At 54.2% G+C, this 21,078-nt stretch overlaps 1 protein-coding gene across 6 annotated transcripts in view; it reads right to left on the bottom strand.

Annotated features, from left to right (window-relative positions):
* The window catches only part of LOC116952005 (3',5'-cyclic-AMP phosphodiesterase 4C-like), a 315,456-nt gene that overhangs the window by 68,088 nt on the left and 226,290 nt on the right, over positions 1-21,078 (bottom strand). Inside the window, exon 1 of one of the 6 annotated variants that reach the window (XM_076074009.1) lies at positions 5,831-6,764. The exons of 4 other annotated variants lie outside the window; for them this stretch is intronic. In XM_076074009.1, coding sequence (XP_075930124.1) covers positions 5,831-5,898 — 68 coding nt within the window. In that variant the 5' untranslated portion in view covers positions 5,899-6,764. Of the gene's footprint in view, positions 1-2,093; positions 2,504-5,830; positions 6,765-21,078 lie in introns of those variants that run through there. One more of the 6 variants, XM_032970977.2, reaches the window with a different exon arrangement.

Below are 21,078 nucleotides of genomic sequence, written 5' to 3'. Positions count from 1 at the left end.
CGAGGTAGTTAACATCTCCCTTGCTCTCTTTGGCGCCGGCACGCCGAGTCGAGCCAAGTCGACGGCCGAAGAAGTTTGTGGTTCAAATCCGGCAGGCCGCCCTGTATTAACCACAAGAATACGGTCCTTCTGCACTCTCCCGCATCTATTCTCAATCTACTCCCCTCCGCACCTCTCTCCCATCTCTCCCCTCTCTTCTCACGTCAGCCAAAGCAGGCCAGTGTGTGCCAGCGTCATGATCCAAATTACTCAATTGGGATTACACACAGCAGACATCAAACTCTGCTGGCAGACTAATGCCTGCTTGCAGGCCAGGTGCCACACAGGGACAGCCGCCACCGGGGGTGCCCTTGCACGCGTGTTGAGATGGGGTCCAAGTCGCTCATTGGGTGTAACGGCGCTCCGAGCTGCCCCGGCGTGACGGCGCGACACTAAAACACACTTCAGCCGCCACCGTAGCTAAAGAGGCAGAGAGCAGCGCTCGGACCGTCGTGGCGCCGTCGCCCACGGACAAACGGAGCTGCGTTAGTGGCACGTGCCGGGGGCTTGCCGCACCTCTCACGGGCGGCACACAACTAAACCAGCCGATCCTTAACTCAAACGTGACCCCAATCCTGACACGACGTCGAGTCATCGGGCGGCACCACGGTGGTAACACTCGCGCCTCGCAGCAAGACGAGCTTGGGTTCGATTCCCGACTTAGGGACCATTCTGCATGGAGTTTGTATGTTCTCCGCCACCCCCGCCCCGTTCCAGCAGTGCGATTGTGTGCGAGTATTTGTGTGGGGTTCAGTAGTGTTAACGGTTAGCGCACCGCCCTACAAACCCGGTGACCCGAGTTCGATTCCCGCTCACGGACAACACCAATGACAGTTTCCTGTACCGGTCCTGGGCTTCCCCCCCCCCGAGGTCGACTAAGGGGAGACAAAGGCGACCGGGCGCGGTGCTGGCCAACCCCCGCCCCTGCACGTGTCATGCCCCTGCACGTGTCATGCCCCCGCACGTGCCATGCCCCTGCACGTGCTATGCTCCCGCACGTGCCGTGCCAGCCTTCAACAACAGTTTGTTGAAGGCTCTACAGTAAGTCTTGTGTGAGCGAACGAAGTTTGTATTTTTTCCCAACGTTCTGGATGGGTTTTTGTCTGGCTTCACCGGATTACTCCCATAACTAATAAAAAACCGCACACAATATAACCGGTATTGGCCGAAACATTCCAATGCTGAAACGTGACCTGTAAATGACTGAATTGGGATCGCCACAGAGCGGTGATATCACCCCCCCGACTACTGACAAAACTTGGCAGGACCCTTTTGAAAACTTGAGACTCGGTGCGGCTTTCATAGGGGTCATGATGTGTTTTTTTTATTAATCATCAGATCATCACCCCCTCGTATTCCCACTATCCCATCCACCGTTTACCGGCACGCTCTGCTGCTGGTCTGGCATCGGTCGCGCATTTCTCCCTGTGGCACGAACCTCCTCCCCATGCTCGTGAACTTGCATTGCCAGGGACTTTTGTTTGGCTCCGATTTACCGCGAGCCCCGTAGCAACGGCCGAGTAAATACACTGTGCGCGCTCGTATACCTGCACACAGCGAGTTGTGCAACCGACTTTTGTGTACAAACAGAAGCCAGAATCGTGACCTTCACACACAACGTGCACCCAAAACAAGGAGAGCCCCACACACACACAGGCACTGTAGCCCCTATTGTCAGCCACAGGGGCCCACGTCAAGTTTAGGGCATGGCAGCTTCCGAAGTGAAAGGTTATGAATAGCCACCCCAAAGATTTCATTAGAACTCGCTCTGCATTCACGCGGCTGATGACAACACACACGCAGAGGCACGCCGATCACATGACGCCTTCAGCAGCTAGAATAGCTCAACATCCACACACGACATCCACAAAACATCCACACACGACATTCACACGAGAGCCGACTACTAAAGTGAACACGAGTGCACAAGTCCGACCTCAGGCACGCGCATCACCCCCTCACCTTTCCTCACCCTCATTCATCCCCAAATTCGCTCACGCCCTCACTCGCTCACCCACTCACCACGTCGCTCACTCGCTCACCCCGTCACTCACCAGAAGAGCTCGTATCCTCGCAGGCTGCTCGTGGACTGGGACCGCGGCTTGAGCACGATACTCATCCTCACCACACTCACTCAACCCGGCTACACTCACCTACGCTCGCCTAAAGTGCACGACATACAGCTCTGCTCCGCTACCCCGCGGCGACTGCACACCCGGGCTGGTGCTCACCCGGCTGCACTCGTCAGCCACTCCGCCACGTAGCCGCGTGGCCAGGTTCGCACCCTGGGCGAGTTCAGTGTAGCGGAGCTCAGATACTCGCTGCATCACGTGAGCTCACACAGCCCCCTCCTCTTGCCTCCATGTCCCTGGCGTCTGTTTCCCTTCTCCCGCCCCCGTGTCTCTGTCTCACTCCACACCGCTGTTGTGTTTGTGTCGGTGTTTGTGTCGGGTCTATGAACCCTCCCTACTTCCCTCCCTCCCCCTCTCCACGCACCTCGCCTCCTCCCCTTCTTCTCTCCAGTCTTCTCCCTCCTAGTTTCCCTCTTCTTCAGTGTCCTCCTCCTCTCCCTCCCACTCTCCAGCGACCCTTCCCGAGTGCCAGCTCCACTCTCCACTCTGGCTCCTCGCCCGCTCTCCCCGCCTTCTCCCTGGCGCCATGCCCTCCGAGTCTCCTCCTACTCTCTTGCTCCTCCTCCCCGTCTCTCCACCGCCACCTGTCTCCACATTCCTTCATCTCCCCCTTGCCCCCGTGGATCACACAACTCACCTAGTGCCAGGCAGTACAGCAAGTAGGATCCGACAGCTTGCATGACGATGTTTACATTTTTTGTGTGTGGACCCTTGGGTTTCATTCATGGCCACTCAAACCCCCTAAAACGTTCCAATCACCCCGAAACTAGGTGAGGTGCTCTTATTATTGTGGTTGTTTACCCAGGAATGTATCACCGATTCTCAAGACTCTTTGTGAAGAGGATCCTGCCAGGTTTTCACAGGAGGGAGCGATGCTGCTGCTGCTGCGTGTGATCCCAATTCAATAATTTGCGGGTAATTTTTCAGCATTGGGATGTTTGGCCAACACCGGTTGAGCTATCGGAGGGAAACGGGACAGACACCAACGTACAAGCTCCACTCACACACACAGGGGGCATTCTCAGCATTCCCGATATCCTGGCTGCCCGACACAATCGCAGGGCACACGCAGCGGTACCACTCAAGGTAGCAAACATTCAGTCGCACAGATTTGCTTATCCGGCTCACGAGAGTTACTCCATAAACCCACTCAATTTCAAGTGGTTATCACGTACACTTCACTGGCTTTGGCCACATAAGAGACGATGCTGGATCCGCAAAACGATGCTACGTTGGGTGTCACCGATGAGCGAGGCATCTGTGCCGGGATAACAGGTCGAGCGTGGGGAGCCGGCGGCCCGTCAAGCACCCACGCCGCCCGTGTCCGCCGTGGGACGGAGGCGGCCGCTCCGGCACTCCTCACGACGGTCCGATCGAGAGAGCGAGGGGGGTGAGAGAGGGGGGCAAGCGAGACAGCTGCTGCAACTGCTGCAGCTGGGGAGCTGCCCATGACAAACCCCCTGACCGTCGAGTCCGGGTTTATGTTTTAGTATTGTTTGTTATTGTGACTTTTTGGCCCACCTCTACTGGACATCTGTGAAAAAGAGCTTCATAGCTCATAGGATTTTTCCCAAGATAAATAAAGATTCCCATTCCTCGTCGCTCTGCCTCTGCGAGGCCCAGGAATGTTGCTGCGGCCAGGACAACGCAACGCCGGTAGCTGCCCGCACGGGGTCGCGCAGCTCGCCCCGAGGACTCCGCGATGCTAGGCAGGCCGCCAGGAAGCGACTGCAATCCGGATCCCCCCCCCGCCCGAGTGCAGCGCGATCCGGGTAACCCCCACTGGGAATGACAATGACAACAACCAGAGCAGCGGTGGCCTGCGTTTACTCAGGGCGGGCCTAGTGGAGTCTCAAGACAGGTTTCTTTTTGTTCAGGAGGACCCTGCTGCACTGTGGATGTTTAACAAATGCCGTGAATGAGAGGTTTGACTTCACGTGGCCGCGGGGGAGAAAGCGACACCCAGAGCTGCACACAGATCCACTCAAGCATCCAATGCCGCCCTGCTATATGCTAGCCACAGCACAGCCTCATCTGCCGTGCGGCATTGGCTACATGGCGTTTGCAGGCACGAAGGATTCATTTGTCAAACGGTTACCGAGCACAGGCCCAAGAAGCCCCAAAACGTCCAGCAGCCAGTAACAAACAGCACCATCAAAAATGTAATGCATGAAAATTAAAGCGCTACTTAAATTGAGCAAGGTTATTATTATAATTATATATAAGAGCTTTGGGGAGAAAATATGGGAAGGAATTCCGCAGTTGAGCAGTGGGATGGAAATGGCAGTAAGAGCAGCTGACGTGACCTGCAGTGTCGTGAGTGAGTGGGTGAGTAAATGTGTGGGGGAGTTCGCAAGTGAGTGGGTGAGTGAGTGGGTGAGTGGGTGAGTAGGTGAGTGGGAGAGTAAGTTAGTGAGTGGGTGCGTGGGTGTTGTTGTGACGTGCAGTGTGGTGGTCAGTGTGGATGAGAGCCGTGTCTGGTAGACCGAGTCCTCAGCATGGGTGGAATAATCCAACGCATTAAATTTAAGGGAACCGTGACCATTGCAGGAGCAATAAACAAGTGATAAGGTGGCTCGAGTGAATCGGTGAGTGTGGGGACATCAATCACCCTGACTGCTGCTCTACTCTGAATTCTATCGGGCGCAGCAGCGAGGTGGAAGCTGACAGGAGCAGCAGGATTGGCACCGCAGCCCCAATCTGCGCCGTGTGGTCCACGCGCACGGCCACGTGGCTCGGCGTGGCACGGAGTTCCCTGCGGACGCCGCTATGAGCCACGCACGGCCCAGCGGACGCAATTCCACGTATCTCGGCGGCTTACCCAAGAACATACACACACACGCGCAGGCGAAATTAAAATTTCGTAGGTACAACGCCCCAGTTAAACGGAATGATGATGCTGCTTCTGCTGCGCTCCGTTTATAATGAAGTCATAATAATTGAGTGCACTTGGTATCCGCCCCATCATTTCGATAGCGCAGAGCGATCATCACGAAGGAATGCACTGCTGCCGTGTTTCACAGACGCAGTCTGCAGTCGTTTCACAGTACCACGGTGACGAGATGTTATTATGCTTGAGCTGAGCGTGCGGCCAGATGTTAACTACCTCGCCTCGTATACAGGAGGTTGTGGGATCGATCCCGACTCTGATGCCTGTATATTTGGAGTTGGCATGTTCTCCCCGTGGTCACGTGGATTTCTGTTTTTTTCTCTCCACATTTAGAAACATGCGTTTAGAGTATTTGGCTGCAATACATTTCTACATAAGGCACTTTGTTGAGCTATCATTCGTGGCCAGGTCACTTCTGGTAAAGAGCTCAGTGGACCTTACCAATTGAGTAATTTGCGGAATATTTTTTTAATTGCCAGATTTGGCTTGTGATGCCGGCACACAATGACCTCCTTTGTTTAGAATGATGCTACACGATCTTAAACATCTCCTGTGAAGCACACGACAACGTAGCATTTTATTTAATTCACAGTCAATAAGCCCGGTGTTATCACCGGGGCGGCCCACTTGATTTGAACCGCGAACCTCTGCAAGGAGGGCAAGCGCGACGGGCAAACTCGGCCGTGATTTCCACACCAGGTGTGCGCGGCCACTCCCAGCGTGTTTTTCTCACCACTTACTTGGAGTATCCCACGTGAGATTTCCTCACCTCCTTCGTACTCCACACAAACACTCGACAGACGCTCGCCGTGCGTTTGGCCGTACGTCGGCCCCCATTCTTCCGCGGTTCCCCGGCACGGGCAGCGAGCGCCGGGCAACGCGATGTCTCAAGACCCTCACGACAACGAGCCTTGGAGCCTCCAGAGTTTTTCCTGAGTGACAAAAGCACGGGAATCCTCGCTGCCACGCTCCGCGTTCGAGGACGTATTTTGCGCGCTCACCGATTCGGTTGGTCACAACAATGCCTCATTGTTTGAGCGAATATCTAGCGCTTCAATTATCTTCACCCAGAACATCTCGTGCCAAACCGCACGGCTGTACAGTAAATTATTAGGCGACTGGAGCGTAAATAATTTCCTTGACATTCTCGGGATTGTTAACCAAGGGTCATTTTCTGTGACAGTCATCGTCGGTAGCTGGGCCGAGACCTCCCCAAGCGGAAGAACCTGGCTCCCGAGCGGAGGTATCTCCGCCCAGCTCTGGCCAACCCGGGCGCCATGGGGCCAGGGCGCAATGACGTGGGCGCCGTCCCCCGGCACCGCCGTTCGACCGCCGCTGACGACCCTGGTGGGGGGAACTCAGGGAGCGAGCCGGTAGACGGGTGTCATGGCGACAGCGTTCCAGGGCACGCTCGGGGGGGGGAAGCCGCGATCCACCAGGGAACACCCCCCGGGCCCCGCTCGGCGGTACCATGACACTCACTGTCGGCGCTCGCTCCGCGCTTGCTCCGCGCTCTGCAAAATACGCGTGGCGGTGGGCACAAGGCCACTGCGGGCACGCAAGCACGGCCCAGCGCGGGCACACGGCCGCAACGCCACCCGGCCAGCGGCAGAGTGCTCGCCGCTTCATCATTAGGCCTCCTTTGCCAGTACCAAAATGTAATAATAGGGTTTTTCCCCTTTTTCTGGCAACAAAACTGAAACCTTTTTACGAGGATTCATGCCTGCATTAACCACAATACCTGCAGTCAAAATGCATTTTGACTGCAGGTATTTTGGTTAATGCAAAATGCATTTTGACTGCAGGTATTGTGGTTAATGCATACATGAATTCTCGTAAAAAGGTTTCAGTTTTGTTGCTAGAAAAAAGGGGAAAAACCCTATTATTGCTCACCGCTTGTTGCAGAGGTTCGCGGTTCGGATCCGGCAGGTCGCACCGGGTTAGTACTGCGGCATGAACAGTGGGAGACACGTCGCTCACTACACGGTGGACGTTAAAGATTCCGTGAGGTTATTCTTAACAAATAGGAAATTATTGTGTGCTGCCGTAACGGCCCTAATAAAGTCACTCAGTTATTGCGAACTGCTCGCTCTCATGCTGAGTAACCTTGCATTGTTATCTTTTGTCAGTTGTGAATATAGCGGCCTCCACTGGCTGCAGGGGTCTTGTGAACCCAGAACACACAACGCATACAAACAAAGCATTCTATTCTCACGCACACGGTTTGGCCCGTGAAGTGAGAGAGCGGTGTCCAATTTGAAATAAACCCATCGTTGCTCACCCAGTCTACATCCCCAAGTGCTTTCAAGAGGACTGCTGGCAGGTCTGAGCAAGGAGGTGGAGACTCCACATTCCTATGGCAAGGACCATTGTTCAGCATTGTCCCTGTCACCGCTGGCTCCAGGCCGTCAGTGAGGATGAGTGTTGCCCAAAACCCGCTCGAGCTTTACGGGCCACTCGGATTGAAGTGAACCGTGACTTCATCCAAGAGTTTAATCATTGTCCTTGGTCAATTTTTACTGCTTCCGTCAGGACGTGTCAACCATGTTGGTTGCTTGACCATACTTCCCCATGCTGGTCAGGTTTACAAGTTTATTTTGTTGAACAAGAGTGAATTGTGGCATAAATCGGCCAGTAGGGGAGCAATGATCGATGCTGCTGCTGTGTGTGATCCCAATTGAGTTGCGTGCGGTGTAGTTGTCGGATCCGCACAGATGTGATCAAAGCGGGTTGCTGAAGAAGGCAGCTCAACAATGCTCGCCGCTCACTGAGATCGCTCACCCTCGCTCACCCGGAGGCAAGCGAGATCGCTCACCCTCGCTCACCCGGAGGCGAGCGAGATCGCTCACCCTCGCTCACCCGGAGGCGAGCGAGATCGCTCACCCTCGCTCACCCGGAGGCGAGCGAGATCGCTCACCCTCGCTCACCCGGAGGCGAGCGAGATCGCTCACCCTCGATCACCCGGAGGCGAGCGAGATCGCTCACCCTCGCTCACCCGGAGGCGAGCGAGATCGCTCACCCGGAGGCGAGCGAGATCGCTCACCCTCGCTCACCCGGAGGCGAGCGATCTCGCTCACCCGGCGGCATCACTCGCCACCGATGCTGCCCGTGGCCAGGAACCGAACTCGCACCACCGAGGTCACAGCGCAGCGCTAACCGCTGCGCCTCCGCTCCTCCCACCTGTGCTGTCGCCGGTGGAAATTCAAAGCATCTGCAGGAAAGGGAATAAAGCGCAAACGGCAGCTGTGAGCGTGCGTGACGCACAGTCGCTACGGTGGGAGCGCGCGCCGTCTGCACGGTCCCCCCCCGGGGAGCAACACCCCCTCCCCCACCCCCACCCTCCCACCCACGCGGGGGGCACAGGGGGTGACGCGGGAGCTACCAGCACCTCGCGTCAAACCGCATCATTAGCACCACTCTTACAGACGCCCGATTCTGGCCGCAGGAACCCGGGGAGCCACGACAGGCGTCCGGCCCAAACACACAAGAGGAAGTTTCACTGGGAGACTCGCTCACTCGCACTCGGGACTCGCTCGCACGTAATCTCACTCATACAGAAACTGAATGATACATAAACTCGAAAAAAACTAAATAACACTTTTGAAAATGACAGCGCAAGTTAAAATCATACAAAGGACACGTTTTTTTCACAGTTGCGTAACCACAGCTGCAAGCGTGGCCGCAGTTGGCCCTGAGCGCGAGTTTAAGAGAGTTTCCTGAGTGATACCACACAATGGGTGCCGATACATCTAAAGCCTTCGTACCAAGGCCACAAGGCTAGCCATCACTAAGCAAGGCACTGCGGTTCCCAGTCTGCGATCCCCACAGTCTGCTGTAGTCATACAGTGGGGGGAGGGGGCGATGTTGCTATGTGGAATCCCAATTTAGTAGTTCCGCAGGTACATTTTTCTAATTTGGACCGTGACACCGGTAATCAATTGCCTACTGTTTCCGAATGACATAAGGAGATCGCTAACAACCACTGTGCAGCGGATGCCACGTATTTTACAGTTAATTCTTCTGCAGTATTAACCAGGGTGGCCTCCAGGAAATTGAACACGCCACCGCTGGGCCACATCAATAAATAATAATCAGTAAATTGGTTCAGTAGGCTGGTTGTTATAATTACCAGAGAAACGTCACGGTACTGGAATTGTAAACGTTGTGGGTTTACTCTCCAACACACCGGTGTGCTGAACGAGTAACTAATTGTCATGTTCTGTTCACGTGACAAACCTTACTCATTGGCAGCGTCGGATAGTTGACACTTTTACTGTGATGCAAACTGTTACTGTGATACAAACGCCTACACTTAGCAGTGATACACAATATTGGCAAGTAAATGTGTTTAACGATAACCAAGGCCCATTGCACCACAGCAAAAAACCCAAAGCACAGTGGTAGATTTCCACCAAGACCCAGTGAAGCCACGCGCCTTGTTTACCCAGCAAAGCCTCACCGAGTCTCAAGGCTCTTTTTCAGGTGTTCGCAACAGGGGGCGATGCTGCTGCCGTGTGTGATCCCAGATGACGAATTCGCTGGTGATGCATTAGCGTTGAGATGTTTTGGCCGATGCTCATTTCACTGTCGTTGTTAAACATTTTTGGCTTTGTGGACAATGTAACGAACACGAAACATATTTGTCTCTCCACATGAAGAAGAACAGTCAGTATCTGTAGAAGGCCACACGGCCGATGGGCTGCTTCTTCTTTGCGCTCAGGATGGAAACACGGAGATTGAACAAATCAAGAGGTGCACACTGCTGACACGAACACCAGGGAGGCACGGCTTCCATCCATAAGCCTCGAAAACATGAACATGCGACCACCACACTGCATATACGATACACTAAGCCTTGTCCAGACTATTACGCTTGAGCTGAGCGTGCGGCCAGATGTTAACTACCTGGCCTGGTATACAGGTCATGGGTTCGATCCCGACCCTGACGCTTGTATATTAGTTTGCGTGGATTTTTCTCTGGGTCCCCTGGTGTTTCCCTCCTAATTTAGAATCAATATGGGTTTAGAGTATTTGGCTGCTATATAATTTCCACGCAATAAGCCACTTCGTTGGGCTATCACTAGGGGCCAGGTCCCTTCTGAAAAGGTGATACACAGCTCAGTGGGCCTCACCTGATAAAATAAAATAAAATGTTTAGTTTATAAACGCTCATTATTTGGCTGACACCTTAATATATAGAGGACCGCAGAGTTTGGTGGGGAATTCGGCAAAGGCTCAACCAACTGGTTTGCCTTCCCAATCGTTCGCGACTCCTCAGCGCCCCTTGCGTCGCGCTCCCTCTCTCTCTCCGAGAGTGAGGAGTGTCTACTGTGCGGTGACAGCAGCGGCAGCAACAGTGCGTGACAAGTTGCCATCGTCGTCATTCTTATTTTAGGCCACAGTCCTTCTTGGGAAGCCACTTGAATTGGCCTCAAGCGGACGTTAAAATACCTGTTTGTCAGCATGATGGTCCAAATTTGCCCACATTATGTTTTGCATTGGTTGTACGTCTTACTTGCTGACTTGCCCCTACTGGACATCTTTGAAAAGGAGCTTCAAAGATTATCGGATTCCTCCTGCAATCTAAATAAAGATTATGTTTGTGAATTGCCTGCAAATTACACAGCAATTATTGTCTCCTACTGGCAGCAGACCATTGCCCGCTTGCAAGCCAGATGCTGAGTCACCTTTTGTGCTGTATAAGAACCGCAGCTACTGGGGGTGCCCCCTTTAATGCGTTCAGATGAGACACAAACTGCTTATCGCATTGAAAGCGCTCCGAGACGACCCAGTGTAAAGGGTGATATATAACAAACGACTCACTTTTATGATTCTTATTATTATTTATACGTGGTTAATTTTCACAAGTAGGTCACAGGGCTATAGCACTGGTAAACAACTTCCAATTTTTGCCAATAGGGTCTGTAAAATGGTTCTCGACAGCGGCTGTGACCTCCAGCAGGAATTCATTCTAAACATCGTCTATAGCAAGAACCGCCCTCCCGCCCGCAAGAGTCTTGGCGGCCGCCATAGATACCGTCCACCCCCAATGAATACGTTTCATTCATCTTCACATGGGGTAGGAGGCGGCCCTTTCAATGAGTCACTAAACTGGTCGATGGAGGATGTGTGACGTCCGAAGTCTCACATTCCAGAACACCCAACTGTTTGCCACGTGGAAACACGACTCAGAAGGTTTGTCTCTGCAGAGCAGTGGGTTGCCCTTACGGGGCCTTCTTCCGCTGTTGCTGCTGCTGCCATGGTTGTGAGTAATCGTGGATTTGTCTTTCATAAAACAAGCCAGGATGACGTCTCACCAGTGATGCAGTCTCACTGGTGATGCTCCTTTGACCCATATCAAGGAAATGGTGATAAGAACTCTGGAGGAGTCAGCCCTGGAAACATTTAAACTAAACTAAAATTAAACTTTTTTCTATTTTACCAGGTTGGACCCACTGAGCTTTAAAGCTCTTTTTCAAAAGCGACCTGGTCACAAATGATAGCTCAACGAAGTGATTTATTCAGTGCATATTTATAGCAGTGAAATACTCTAAAGGCATGTTTCTAAATATAAGACAGAAAAACCTGAAGACCCGGAGAAAAATCCACGTGACCAAGAGGAGCACGAACAAAACTCAAATATACTGGCGTCAGGGTCGGGATCGAACCCATGGCCTCCTGTATATCAGGTCAAATATTTAACATCTCACCACCGAGGCTTCACAATTTGAGTTCTGTCGCTCTAGAAACAGAGCTATATCCCATTCATTATGAACACTGGAGTTTGGCCAAACATCGTAATATTCCTAGGACCGCAGATAAGCGGGGAAACCAACCAGAGCTGGTGCCAACAGTCGTCCACGCTCTGTTGTTCTACATTGGGACGTTTGGCCAACTCCACAATTGGTCACACGCCTACAAAATGGAGTCACGCCCCCGATTGATACGGCGAAAACTCATGGTCCACCCTAAACTGCATCTGCACAAACCATGACAGTAGATGCGGATAGCTGATGCACAAATGGAAAATTATAAACTCTCCAGAAGTGTGCGACTGTGGTCATCCCAGAACAGACCACACAACGTAGAACGACGCAATGCCCGATCGACAAATACGAAGGAGACATCACAGCGATGACACACTCTGATGCTCAAATTTTTATTTAAATTTTGATTTCAAGCTTTTGTGACTGCAGAGATTAATATTCTTGGTTCTTTCGGTAAAGTCCCGTAGAAGGGCTCAAAGTTATGTGGAACCCCCCCCCCCCCCCATAGAGGCGATTAAATTTTGATTTAAAGCTTTCGTGACTGCAGGGATTCATATTCTTGTTTTTTTCGGTAAAGTCACGTAGAAGGGTTCAAGGTTATGTGGAAACCCTCCCCGTAGAGGCGGTTAAATTTTGATTTAAAGCTTTTGTGACTGCAGGGATTCATATTCTTGGTTCTTTCGGTAAAGTTTCCCTTCTACGTGACTTTACCGAAAGAACCAAGAATATACTCTGCTGCTCCTGACGCGGTTTGCCTGGCTTGACCACCTGAATGTGAAATTGTAATTGTTGCTCTGCATCTGCATCAGCCATACGACAGAAGATCCGGGAAATCGCAAATGGTCAGGGGAAACCGCCTTGCCTAGAGGTAAACTCCCCGCACCAAAACCCCAACTCACGACAAGGGGGTCGTCGGCCTTGCTTGCTCCTCGCTCAGCCTAACGGCTTAAAGCGAGAGAGGGGAGAAAGAGGAAGGCAGTGAGAAGGGGAGAGCGAGAGGGGGGAGAGAGAGGGCGAGAAGGGAAGAAAGGGGGAGAGAGAGCGAGAGGGGGAGATAAAGAGGGAGCGAGAGAGGGAGAGCGAGAGGGGAGGGGGGGGCGAGAGGGGGGGAGCAATAGGTGGAGAGTGAGGTGGAGAGCGAGAGGGGGGGAGCGAGAGGGGGGGGAGCGAGAGGGGGAGAGCGAGAGGGGGAGAGCGAGAGGGGGAGAGCGAGAGGGGGAGAGCGAGAGGGGGAGAGCGAGAGGGGGGGAGCGAGAGGGGGGGAGCGAGAGGGGGGAGCGAGAGGGGGGGAGCGAGAGGGGGGAGCGAGAGGGGGGGAGCGAGAGGGGGGGAGCGAGAGGGGGAGAGCGAGAGGGGGGGAGCGAGAGGGGGGGAGCGAGAGGGGGGAGCGAGAGGGGGGAGCGAGAGGGGGGGAGCGAGAGGGGGGGAGCGAGAGGGGGAGAGCGAGAGGGGGAGAGCGAGAGGGGGAGAGCGAGAGGGGGGGAGCGAGAGGGGGAGAGCGAGAGGGGGAGAGCGAGAGAGGGAGAGCGAGAGGGGGGGAGCGAGAGGGGGGAGCGAGAGGGGGGGAGCGAGAGGGGGGAGCGAGAGGGGGGAGCGAGAGGGGGGAGCGAGAGGGGGGGAGCGAGAGGGGGGAGCGAGAGAGCACGCCGTGGCGTGAGGTCCTGGAGCAAGGCTCCCCTCGTGGCCGCTGTCTCCATGGGTCTCTCTCAATAAGATGTCACACTGCAAAGTTGAACAAATTTCGCTTCTGCATTTGGTGACGCTGCTATTGCAGCGTTAGCAGTGGTGCACAGTGTGATTGAGGAACGCGTCGGACCATCGAGGTGGCGGTGCCCCGGCCTCACGTTCCCTCTGCACATGCTGCGGGAACACAAAAAAGCGACCTGACCACAAATGACAGCTCAACGACATGGCGGCTTCTCATTTGGAAATTCATGCACGGTGATCCTAAGTGTGAACGGAAAAATTGGAGGACCTAGAGAAAATCTACACGACCCTAAGGAGAGAGACAGCAGGCGTCAGGGTCGGGATCAAACCCACGACCTCTTGTATACCAGGCAACGTAGTTAACATTTTGCCACCACGGCACCCTTTGCCAACACCACAGAATACCGACTCCCCCTGGGCTCCCACACCCACGGACGTCCCCAGTGCCGGCCGCGTTGCTACACGGCACCTACACCCGGCATCACCACTACGGTGACCTCTTGCGGTTAGGGTTACTCTCTCATATGTTGAAGTTATTTCCTGGGTGCAGAAACCCAGAATAAGAACAACTCATTCGAGGGCCAAACATCACACCTCCTGGCTTTGACACTCCTCCTTCTAAGACAGTGGTGGAAAAATCGACCGCATAAGAACACTTTCAACAGGCCGACGTAAAATGAAAGACACAAGCCACAGGAGTGCGACTGTGGTGATGCAACCCAAACTATGGACCATATAGTAAACCTATAGAGACTCATAGAGACACAGAGACCGATAGAGATACATTAAAGGCAACCCACAGGAGTGCGATTGTGGCCATGCTACCCAAACTCAATGCTGTAAAGTAAACCACTGTGGTGCGAGATCTGTCAATGGATGGGGAACAGCAAAACTACACGAACCCTCTCCTAACATCCCTCTCGTCGTGACCAGCGCACCTTGAATACGGCATCCGACTCCTGATCACATTGCCACCATCACAAGCAAGAGTGGAATTCCCTGCTCAAATGAGCGTCCGGGCATGCTCACCTTCTTTTCGCAGTCCTGTAGAGCCAGTGGTGCAATTTCCAAGTTCTTATTACAGGGGGAGTCAAAACGTACGTCAACCACTGTCAACTACCCTGAAAAGTGGTGCTCATTCTTTCGACCCCAAACTGGATTGGAACTCGGAACCTTCCCAATTAGAGCTGCTGGCTCCACCGCCAAGCCAGCTTGTTGGGGAAAGATTCTTACCATTCAGCTAACGAGGTAACGATTTTTAATTTCTACCACAGGAGAGGCCCGAGGCTTCCTCGTTACAGACAAGGGCTGCTCGCACATTTACCTGGGAGGAAACCCATACAGAACAGGGGAGATAACATACAAACTCCACACACACCAGTGCCGGATTATCCTAGTAGCAAAAGCAGCATATGCTACGGGCCACGTGCTCTCAAGGGCCCCACACTAAATGATTTCAAGCAATCAATCCCGATTCTGCACTTGCTCTATTAATATAGTACTATACTGCCTTCAACTTTTATGAACGACTGGCTGTATAGCAAATGAAAAAAATACAATTACTTCACTATGCTGAACAGAGCGAGAACATACAAACTCCACACAAAACCATCACGTACATACACACAAACATTCACTCTCACACTCGCCCACCCTGCACAACAGTGAGAACATACAAACTTCACACAGAAAGCCACCCGAGTCGGGAATCTAACCCAGATCCACCTTGCTGTGAGGCAGGAGGGTCACTGCTGCGTCGCTGCCCCTGTGGTAACACGCATATTGACACTCACAAAGCCCACGCTCGCCCTCTGTTGGGGGTGACCCAGCAATGCAGCACCGACAGCCCAGCCCCCGGGCCGACCGCGTGCTCTTGGCCTGGGGGCCGCAGCCGTTGCACCCTCCACAGCAGCCACGGTGCACTCACAAACATCCTCGAGACTTCATAGGGCGCGGAAACTCCGGCACGGGAGCGCCACGGTGGTGAGCTGTTAAGTACCTCGCCTGGCACGCAGGAGGTGATTGTTTCGATCCCGACGCTAACGCCTGTAATTTTTAGTTTGCACGTTCTCCCTGTGGTGGATTTTTCTCCGGGTCCTCCGGTTTTCCCCTCTACATTTAGATCAACATGCGTTTAGAGCATTTGGCTGCTATACATTTCCACGTGATAAGCTACTTTGTTGAGCTATCATTTGTGGCCAGGTCCACGGTTCGGTTCGGGCAGTTCGCCCTGGTTCAAACCACCGTTAGCATCCATTCACCGTAGACACCACCACCTCGCCCTCCACTTCGCTCCTGTGACGTCGCTCATTGTGTGCCGGTGTCAAGGTAGCGAACAGGTCAAGGTTGAGACGCAAATTAGTCCACTTATAAAGCATCACCATCACCCCACCCCCCCTTTACAAAAACCCATGACCCTCCTGAAAAATATAACGGTTTTTTACAAAATATATATCGTAAACATGTATGGACAAAAAAATAAGCGACCTGGCTGCAAGACACGTGCATGGAATTGCACATAAGAAATTGCGCGAGGAACACGTTGGTCTGGTAACAAATGCCAAGCAGAGACATGGCACGATCTCTTGATAAGACTGACCAGGCGAGAGCAGGACGCGTCGCTAGGAAGGATAATTTGGAGGTGGGCGAGACATGTAACGGAATGCCAGCCAAAGAGAACACCACCTAAGGAGATGGAGCGATGAAATTGGTGCACGAGATGTATGTTTTCACGTGTTGGTGTTGTGGATAGGGCACCGCACGACCAACTCGCCAACTTGACTTCGATTCCTGCTCATGGTCAACATCGATGACGAACAACTGAACCGGTCCAAGTAGCGGTACGTGAAACATTAGTATTAAAAAGACAAAGGCGGCCGGGCGTGGTACCGGCCACCCACCCCCGCCTCCCTCGTGAGCCGTGCCGGCCTTCACAGGCACTCGCTAGAGCACTTTCCCCAACAGCACTGTTAAACGAAACACGGGGGGGATCTACGCATGTGTGCCATCTCCCATCGAGCCCACGCCCCGTCCCGGGACCCACCGGAGATTCCCCGTCCCGGGACCCACCGGAGATTCCCCGTCCCGGGACCCACCGGAGATTCCCCGTCCCGGGACCCACCGGAGATTCCCCGTCCCGGGACCCACCGGAGATTCCCCGTCCTGGGACCCACCGTAGATTCCCCGTCCCGGGACCCACCGGAGATTCCCCGTCCCGGGACCCACCGGAGATTCCCCGTCCCGGGACGCACCGGAGATTCCCCGTCCCGGGACCCACCGGAGATTCCCCGTCCCGGGACGCACCGGAGATTCCCCGTCCCGGGACGCACCGGAGATTCCCCGTCCCGGGACCCACCGGAGATTCCCCGTCCTGGGACCCACCGTAGATTCCCCGTCCCGGGACCCACCAGAGATTCCCCGTCCCGGGACCCACCGGAGATTCCCCGTCCCGGGACCCACCGGAGATTCCCCGTCCCGGGACCCACCGGAGATTCCCCGTCCCGGGACCCACCGGAGATTCCCCGTCCCGGGACCCACCGGAGATTCCCCGTCCTGGGACCCACCGTAGATTCCCCGTCCCGGGACCCACCAGAGATTCCCCGTCCCGGGACCCACCGGAGATTCCCCGTCCCGGGACCCACCGGAGATTCCCCGTCCCGGGACCCACCGGAGATTCCCCGTCCCGGGACCCACCGGAGATTCCCCGTCCCGGGACCCACCGGAGATTCCCCTCCTGCCCCTCCTCCTCCTCTGCGTTTGTTCCGAGCGCAGGGAGCCGCGTGACGTCAGCGAAATCGCCGAGCGTGGTCCCCCCCCCCCCCCGTAAGGGGGGTCGTCGTCCCCCCCCCGTAAGGGGTCCCCCCCCCCGTAAGGGGTCCCCCCCCTCATCACCCCACCCCTCCCCCTCATCACCCCACCCCTCCCCCCTCGCGCACCCCAGCGCTAAAAATACCGCGGCTATTTCCAGTGGAATCAAAACGGAGCAAACCCCACGCCGCGACCGCTCATCCGAGAACTCCCCCCTCCTCCTCCTCCCTCCCCGTGTCTCCTCCTCTCTCTCTCTCCCGTCTCTCCCCTGCCGCCGTGACGTGTGGAGCAATGCGGAGAGTGCAGCGGATGAGTGGCATCATCAGGTGACTGGATGTCGCGTTGCACGGAGATGCGAGGCCCCGTGTGTTCGCGAGGGACAGGCGAGGGAAATGCCACGTGGCGGTGCGTCAGCCTCTCCCTCCCCTCTCAACCCCCCTGCCGCGCTCGCTCCCCGCGTGTTATCCTCTCCATCGGTAGAATTCACTACACTCAGCACGTTCCGTGTCACTAACACTGTGTGGCCTTAACAAGAAAAAAATAGGCGACGTTTTGGGCAATGGCCCTTCTTCATAAAATCAGTATGTGCTATAAAAAACGGCCATTGCCAGAAACGATCATTTTATAATTTCCCATTCAAGGCCACACACTGTTACTGACGAAAGTGCCGAGTAAGTTTGTTGTGCTTGTGCACCACTGCCAACCCAGCAGCATCACCAAACATTGTTTCATTCTGTTGAATTGAATGGTACGCGGTCGGAGGTGGTTCTGTATCGTTAACTTTTGAGGCTGCTTCCTGACGTGTGACGTCTGAGGGAAAGGTCACCTCAAGGCTCCGGGCCCCAGATTCGGAGCCCAGGACAGCTACAAGCCACAGGGCATCCCTCAGCCAGGGTCAACACTAACTTCCCGGCATTGCAGCATACTCCACGTCTCCTAGGTGTTCACGGCTCTTGGGTCTCGCGCTCATCGGCGTGACGTGAAAATGTTCTAATCCTGGTTGGGAGCTTTATTCATGCCAGCATTTCTGCAGAATCGAATGAGGAACACTTTGTGGGAAAAATCTTGACTTAAAGCTTTCGTGACTTCCGGAATTAATATTCTTTAGGTATTTCATTAAAGTCACGTAGATAGGTTCAAATTAATACAAATAAAATAAACAATTTGAACCTATAAACGTGACTTTACCAAAAGACCCAAAGAATAGTTTGTGGGAAGTCAGAAATTATTCAACTAAATTTTTATTTTTATGAGGTAAGGCCCACTGAGCTATACAGCTCTTTTTCAAAAGCAACCTGGCCACAAATGATGGCTCAACAAAGTGGCTTAGAACGTGGAAACTTATAGCAACCAAATCCTCTAAAACATGTTTCTAAACGTGGAGGGAAAACTGGAGGACCCGGAGAAAAATCCACGCAAATGACTTGGCCCCCACCAGAGGAATCTGCATTTGCCACCACTGTTAGCAGGCCCACCAAAGGAGATGAGGGCCACCGAATTCTCATGTGAGCAGGGCAACACGAGGACTTGCTTATCCAGAAATGTCAGCGGTTTACTCAGAAACACCTCAGTCTCAGGAATCTCTTCTCAGGAGAGTGCTGCTCGATTGGGATGTTGGGTCATAAATCCCATTAACCCAGATAAGCCCCACCAATCTGTGGGGTTGACTCAGCACCGCCATCTCCTGGCCAACTTCCAGCCTCGCTCCTACAACACCTGGCAAGCCCCGGTGGCCACCCAAGGGGCTCAACCTTGCTGAGCTTCCCAAAACGGCGACGTCGTCACACACTGTACGGCACTGGACTGATACCTGTAGTATTGTGACATCACTCCCAGCATGGCACAACCCCCTGACAGCCTGTCTTCCCAATGTGACTGACCACAATCACCACTCACCAACACCACTCTTACCACGACCATCACCACTCACCAACATCATTATTACCACGACCATCATCACTATACAACACCATCACAACCGCTTGAACATCTCTTGAGCACAATTACCATTACCAACATCACCATTTCACGACCAACACCACCATCAATATACAACACCACCAGTACCATCAATACAACGAATACCATACACCACAATCATCACCACCACATTACTCCACACCATCACTTTATACTGCCACCAGTACTATCGCAATGGCGTCACTCGCGTCGCCTGGGGCAACAGCGTCGCCCTGGTAACCGCGTGCGCACGTGTGCGTCCAATTACACCCCTCCCCCATGCGCGGCGTCGCCTTGGCGACCGGGAGGCGGGGCGAGGGAATGGGGGGGGCATAGACACACACACAGACACACATGGACACGGACACACACACAGACGTACACACACAGACAGGGGACAAAACAAAGATCAACAACAAAGATCCCCCATATAGCCTTAACAGACTGTAGGGGCAAGTGCTGTTAGCGAGCACCTATGAAGGCCGGAACGGTACACGAGGGGGTGGGTGGCCAGCACCACGCCCGGCCGCCTTTGTCTCCCCAGTGGCAATGTTTACACACCGCACCAGGTACTCATTTGAGGCTGAGTCGACCTAGGGGATGCCCGGTTCAGATAATCGTCACTGGTGTTGGCCGTGAGCGGGAATCGAACCCGGGTCGCCAGGTTCATAGCGCAGCGCGCTAACCGCTACAGACAGGGGACACACACAGACACACATGGACACACAGACACGGGACACAGACAGGGGACACACACAGACACACATGGACAGGGGACACACACAGACAGGGGACACACACACAGACACACATGGACCCGGACACACACAGATAGGGGACACAGACGTACACACACAGACAGGGGACACACACAGACAACAACAACCGCCATTCGTCACTAAGTGGCGGTGACGTCACCACGACGCTGGTGCCAGGCCATGTGCACCTTGAGGCCACGTCAAGTGTCGAACGCCCGCTGGCAGGTCACGGGGCAGACCCAGGTGCAACGGGTCGACTGACTGAGATGACTGGCTGATGCACCACCTGTGCCCCCTACTGTGCCAACCTGCTGTGCTTTAGCCACCCGGCGCTCCGCTCATTGTTGTGAGCGTTGCTCCTCCGCCCTCCGTTGTTGTTGGAGGGCGACTACCTCCAACTGCCTAGTAGCGTCCTTCACGAGCCTCCTCCACAGAGGCCGATATTGACACCGCTGGTACCAGTCATCGGCAAGTCCACTCAGCTTCACGTCCTCCTGTACCACATCACTCCATCTCTTCTCTAGCCCGTGCTACGCCCGTTTAGCCCCCTCAATCCGGCCGAACAAAAGCTGTTTCGGCATGCGGTGGCTGGGCATGCGGGCTACATGACCCAGCCATCGTAGCATTGCCCGCCGGAGGAGCTCACCGATGAGACCTTGCCCAGATCTTTCAAGGATTTGTGAGCTCCTCACACAATCCAATCTGGTTAAACCCAGGATGGCACGTAGGCAGGCCAGCCTAAATGTTTCTAACCGGCAAAGATGTTCCATTAGGGGGGTCCACGTTTCGCAAGCGTAGAAAAGGGAGGGAATGACCGTGGCCGAGAAGACCTGAAGCTTAGTGCGGAGCGAAAGACCAGGTAGGTTCCACACAGCGTTACGCAACCGATGAAAAGATATTGCCGCTCGACTGATTCGGAGTGAGACCTCTGCTGTTAAACTGGAGCCGGTCATAAGCACACTGCCCAGGTATGGGAAACTCTCCACTCGCTCCACAAATGCCCCATCACCCATTGGGAG

This window comes from Petromyzon marinus, chromosome 44, assembly GCF_048934315.1.
Source record: "Petromyzon marinus isolate PM22_M1 ecotype Great Lakes invasive population chromosome 44, UKy_Petmar_22M1.pri1.0, whole genome shotgun sequence".
Taxonomy (NCBI): domain Eukaryota; kingdom Metazoa; phylum Chordata; class Hyperoartia; order Petromyzontiformes; family Petromyzontidae; genus Petromyzon; species Petromyzon marinus.
This window is presented reverse-complemented; position numbering and strand designations above follow the sequence as displayed.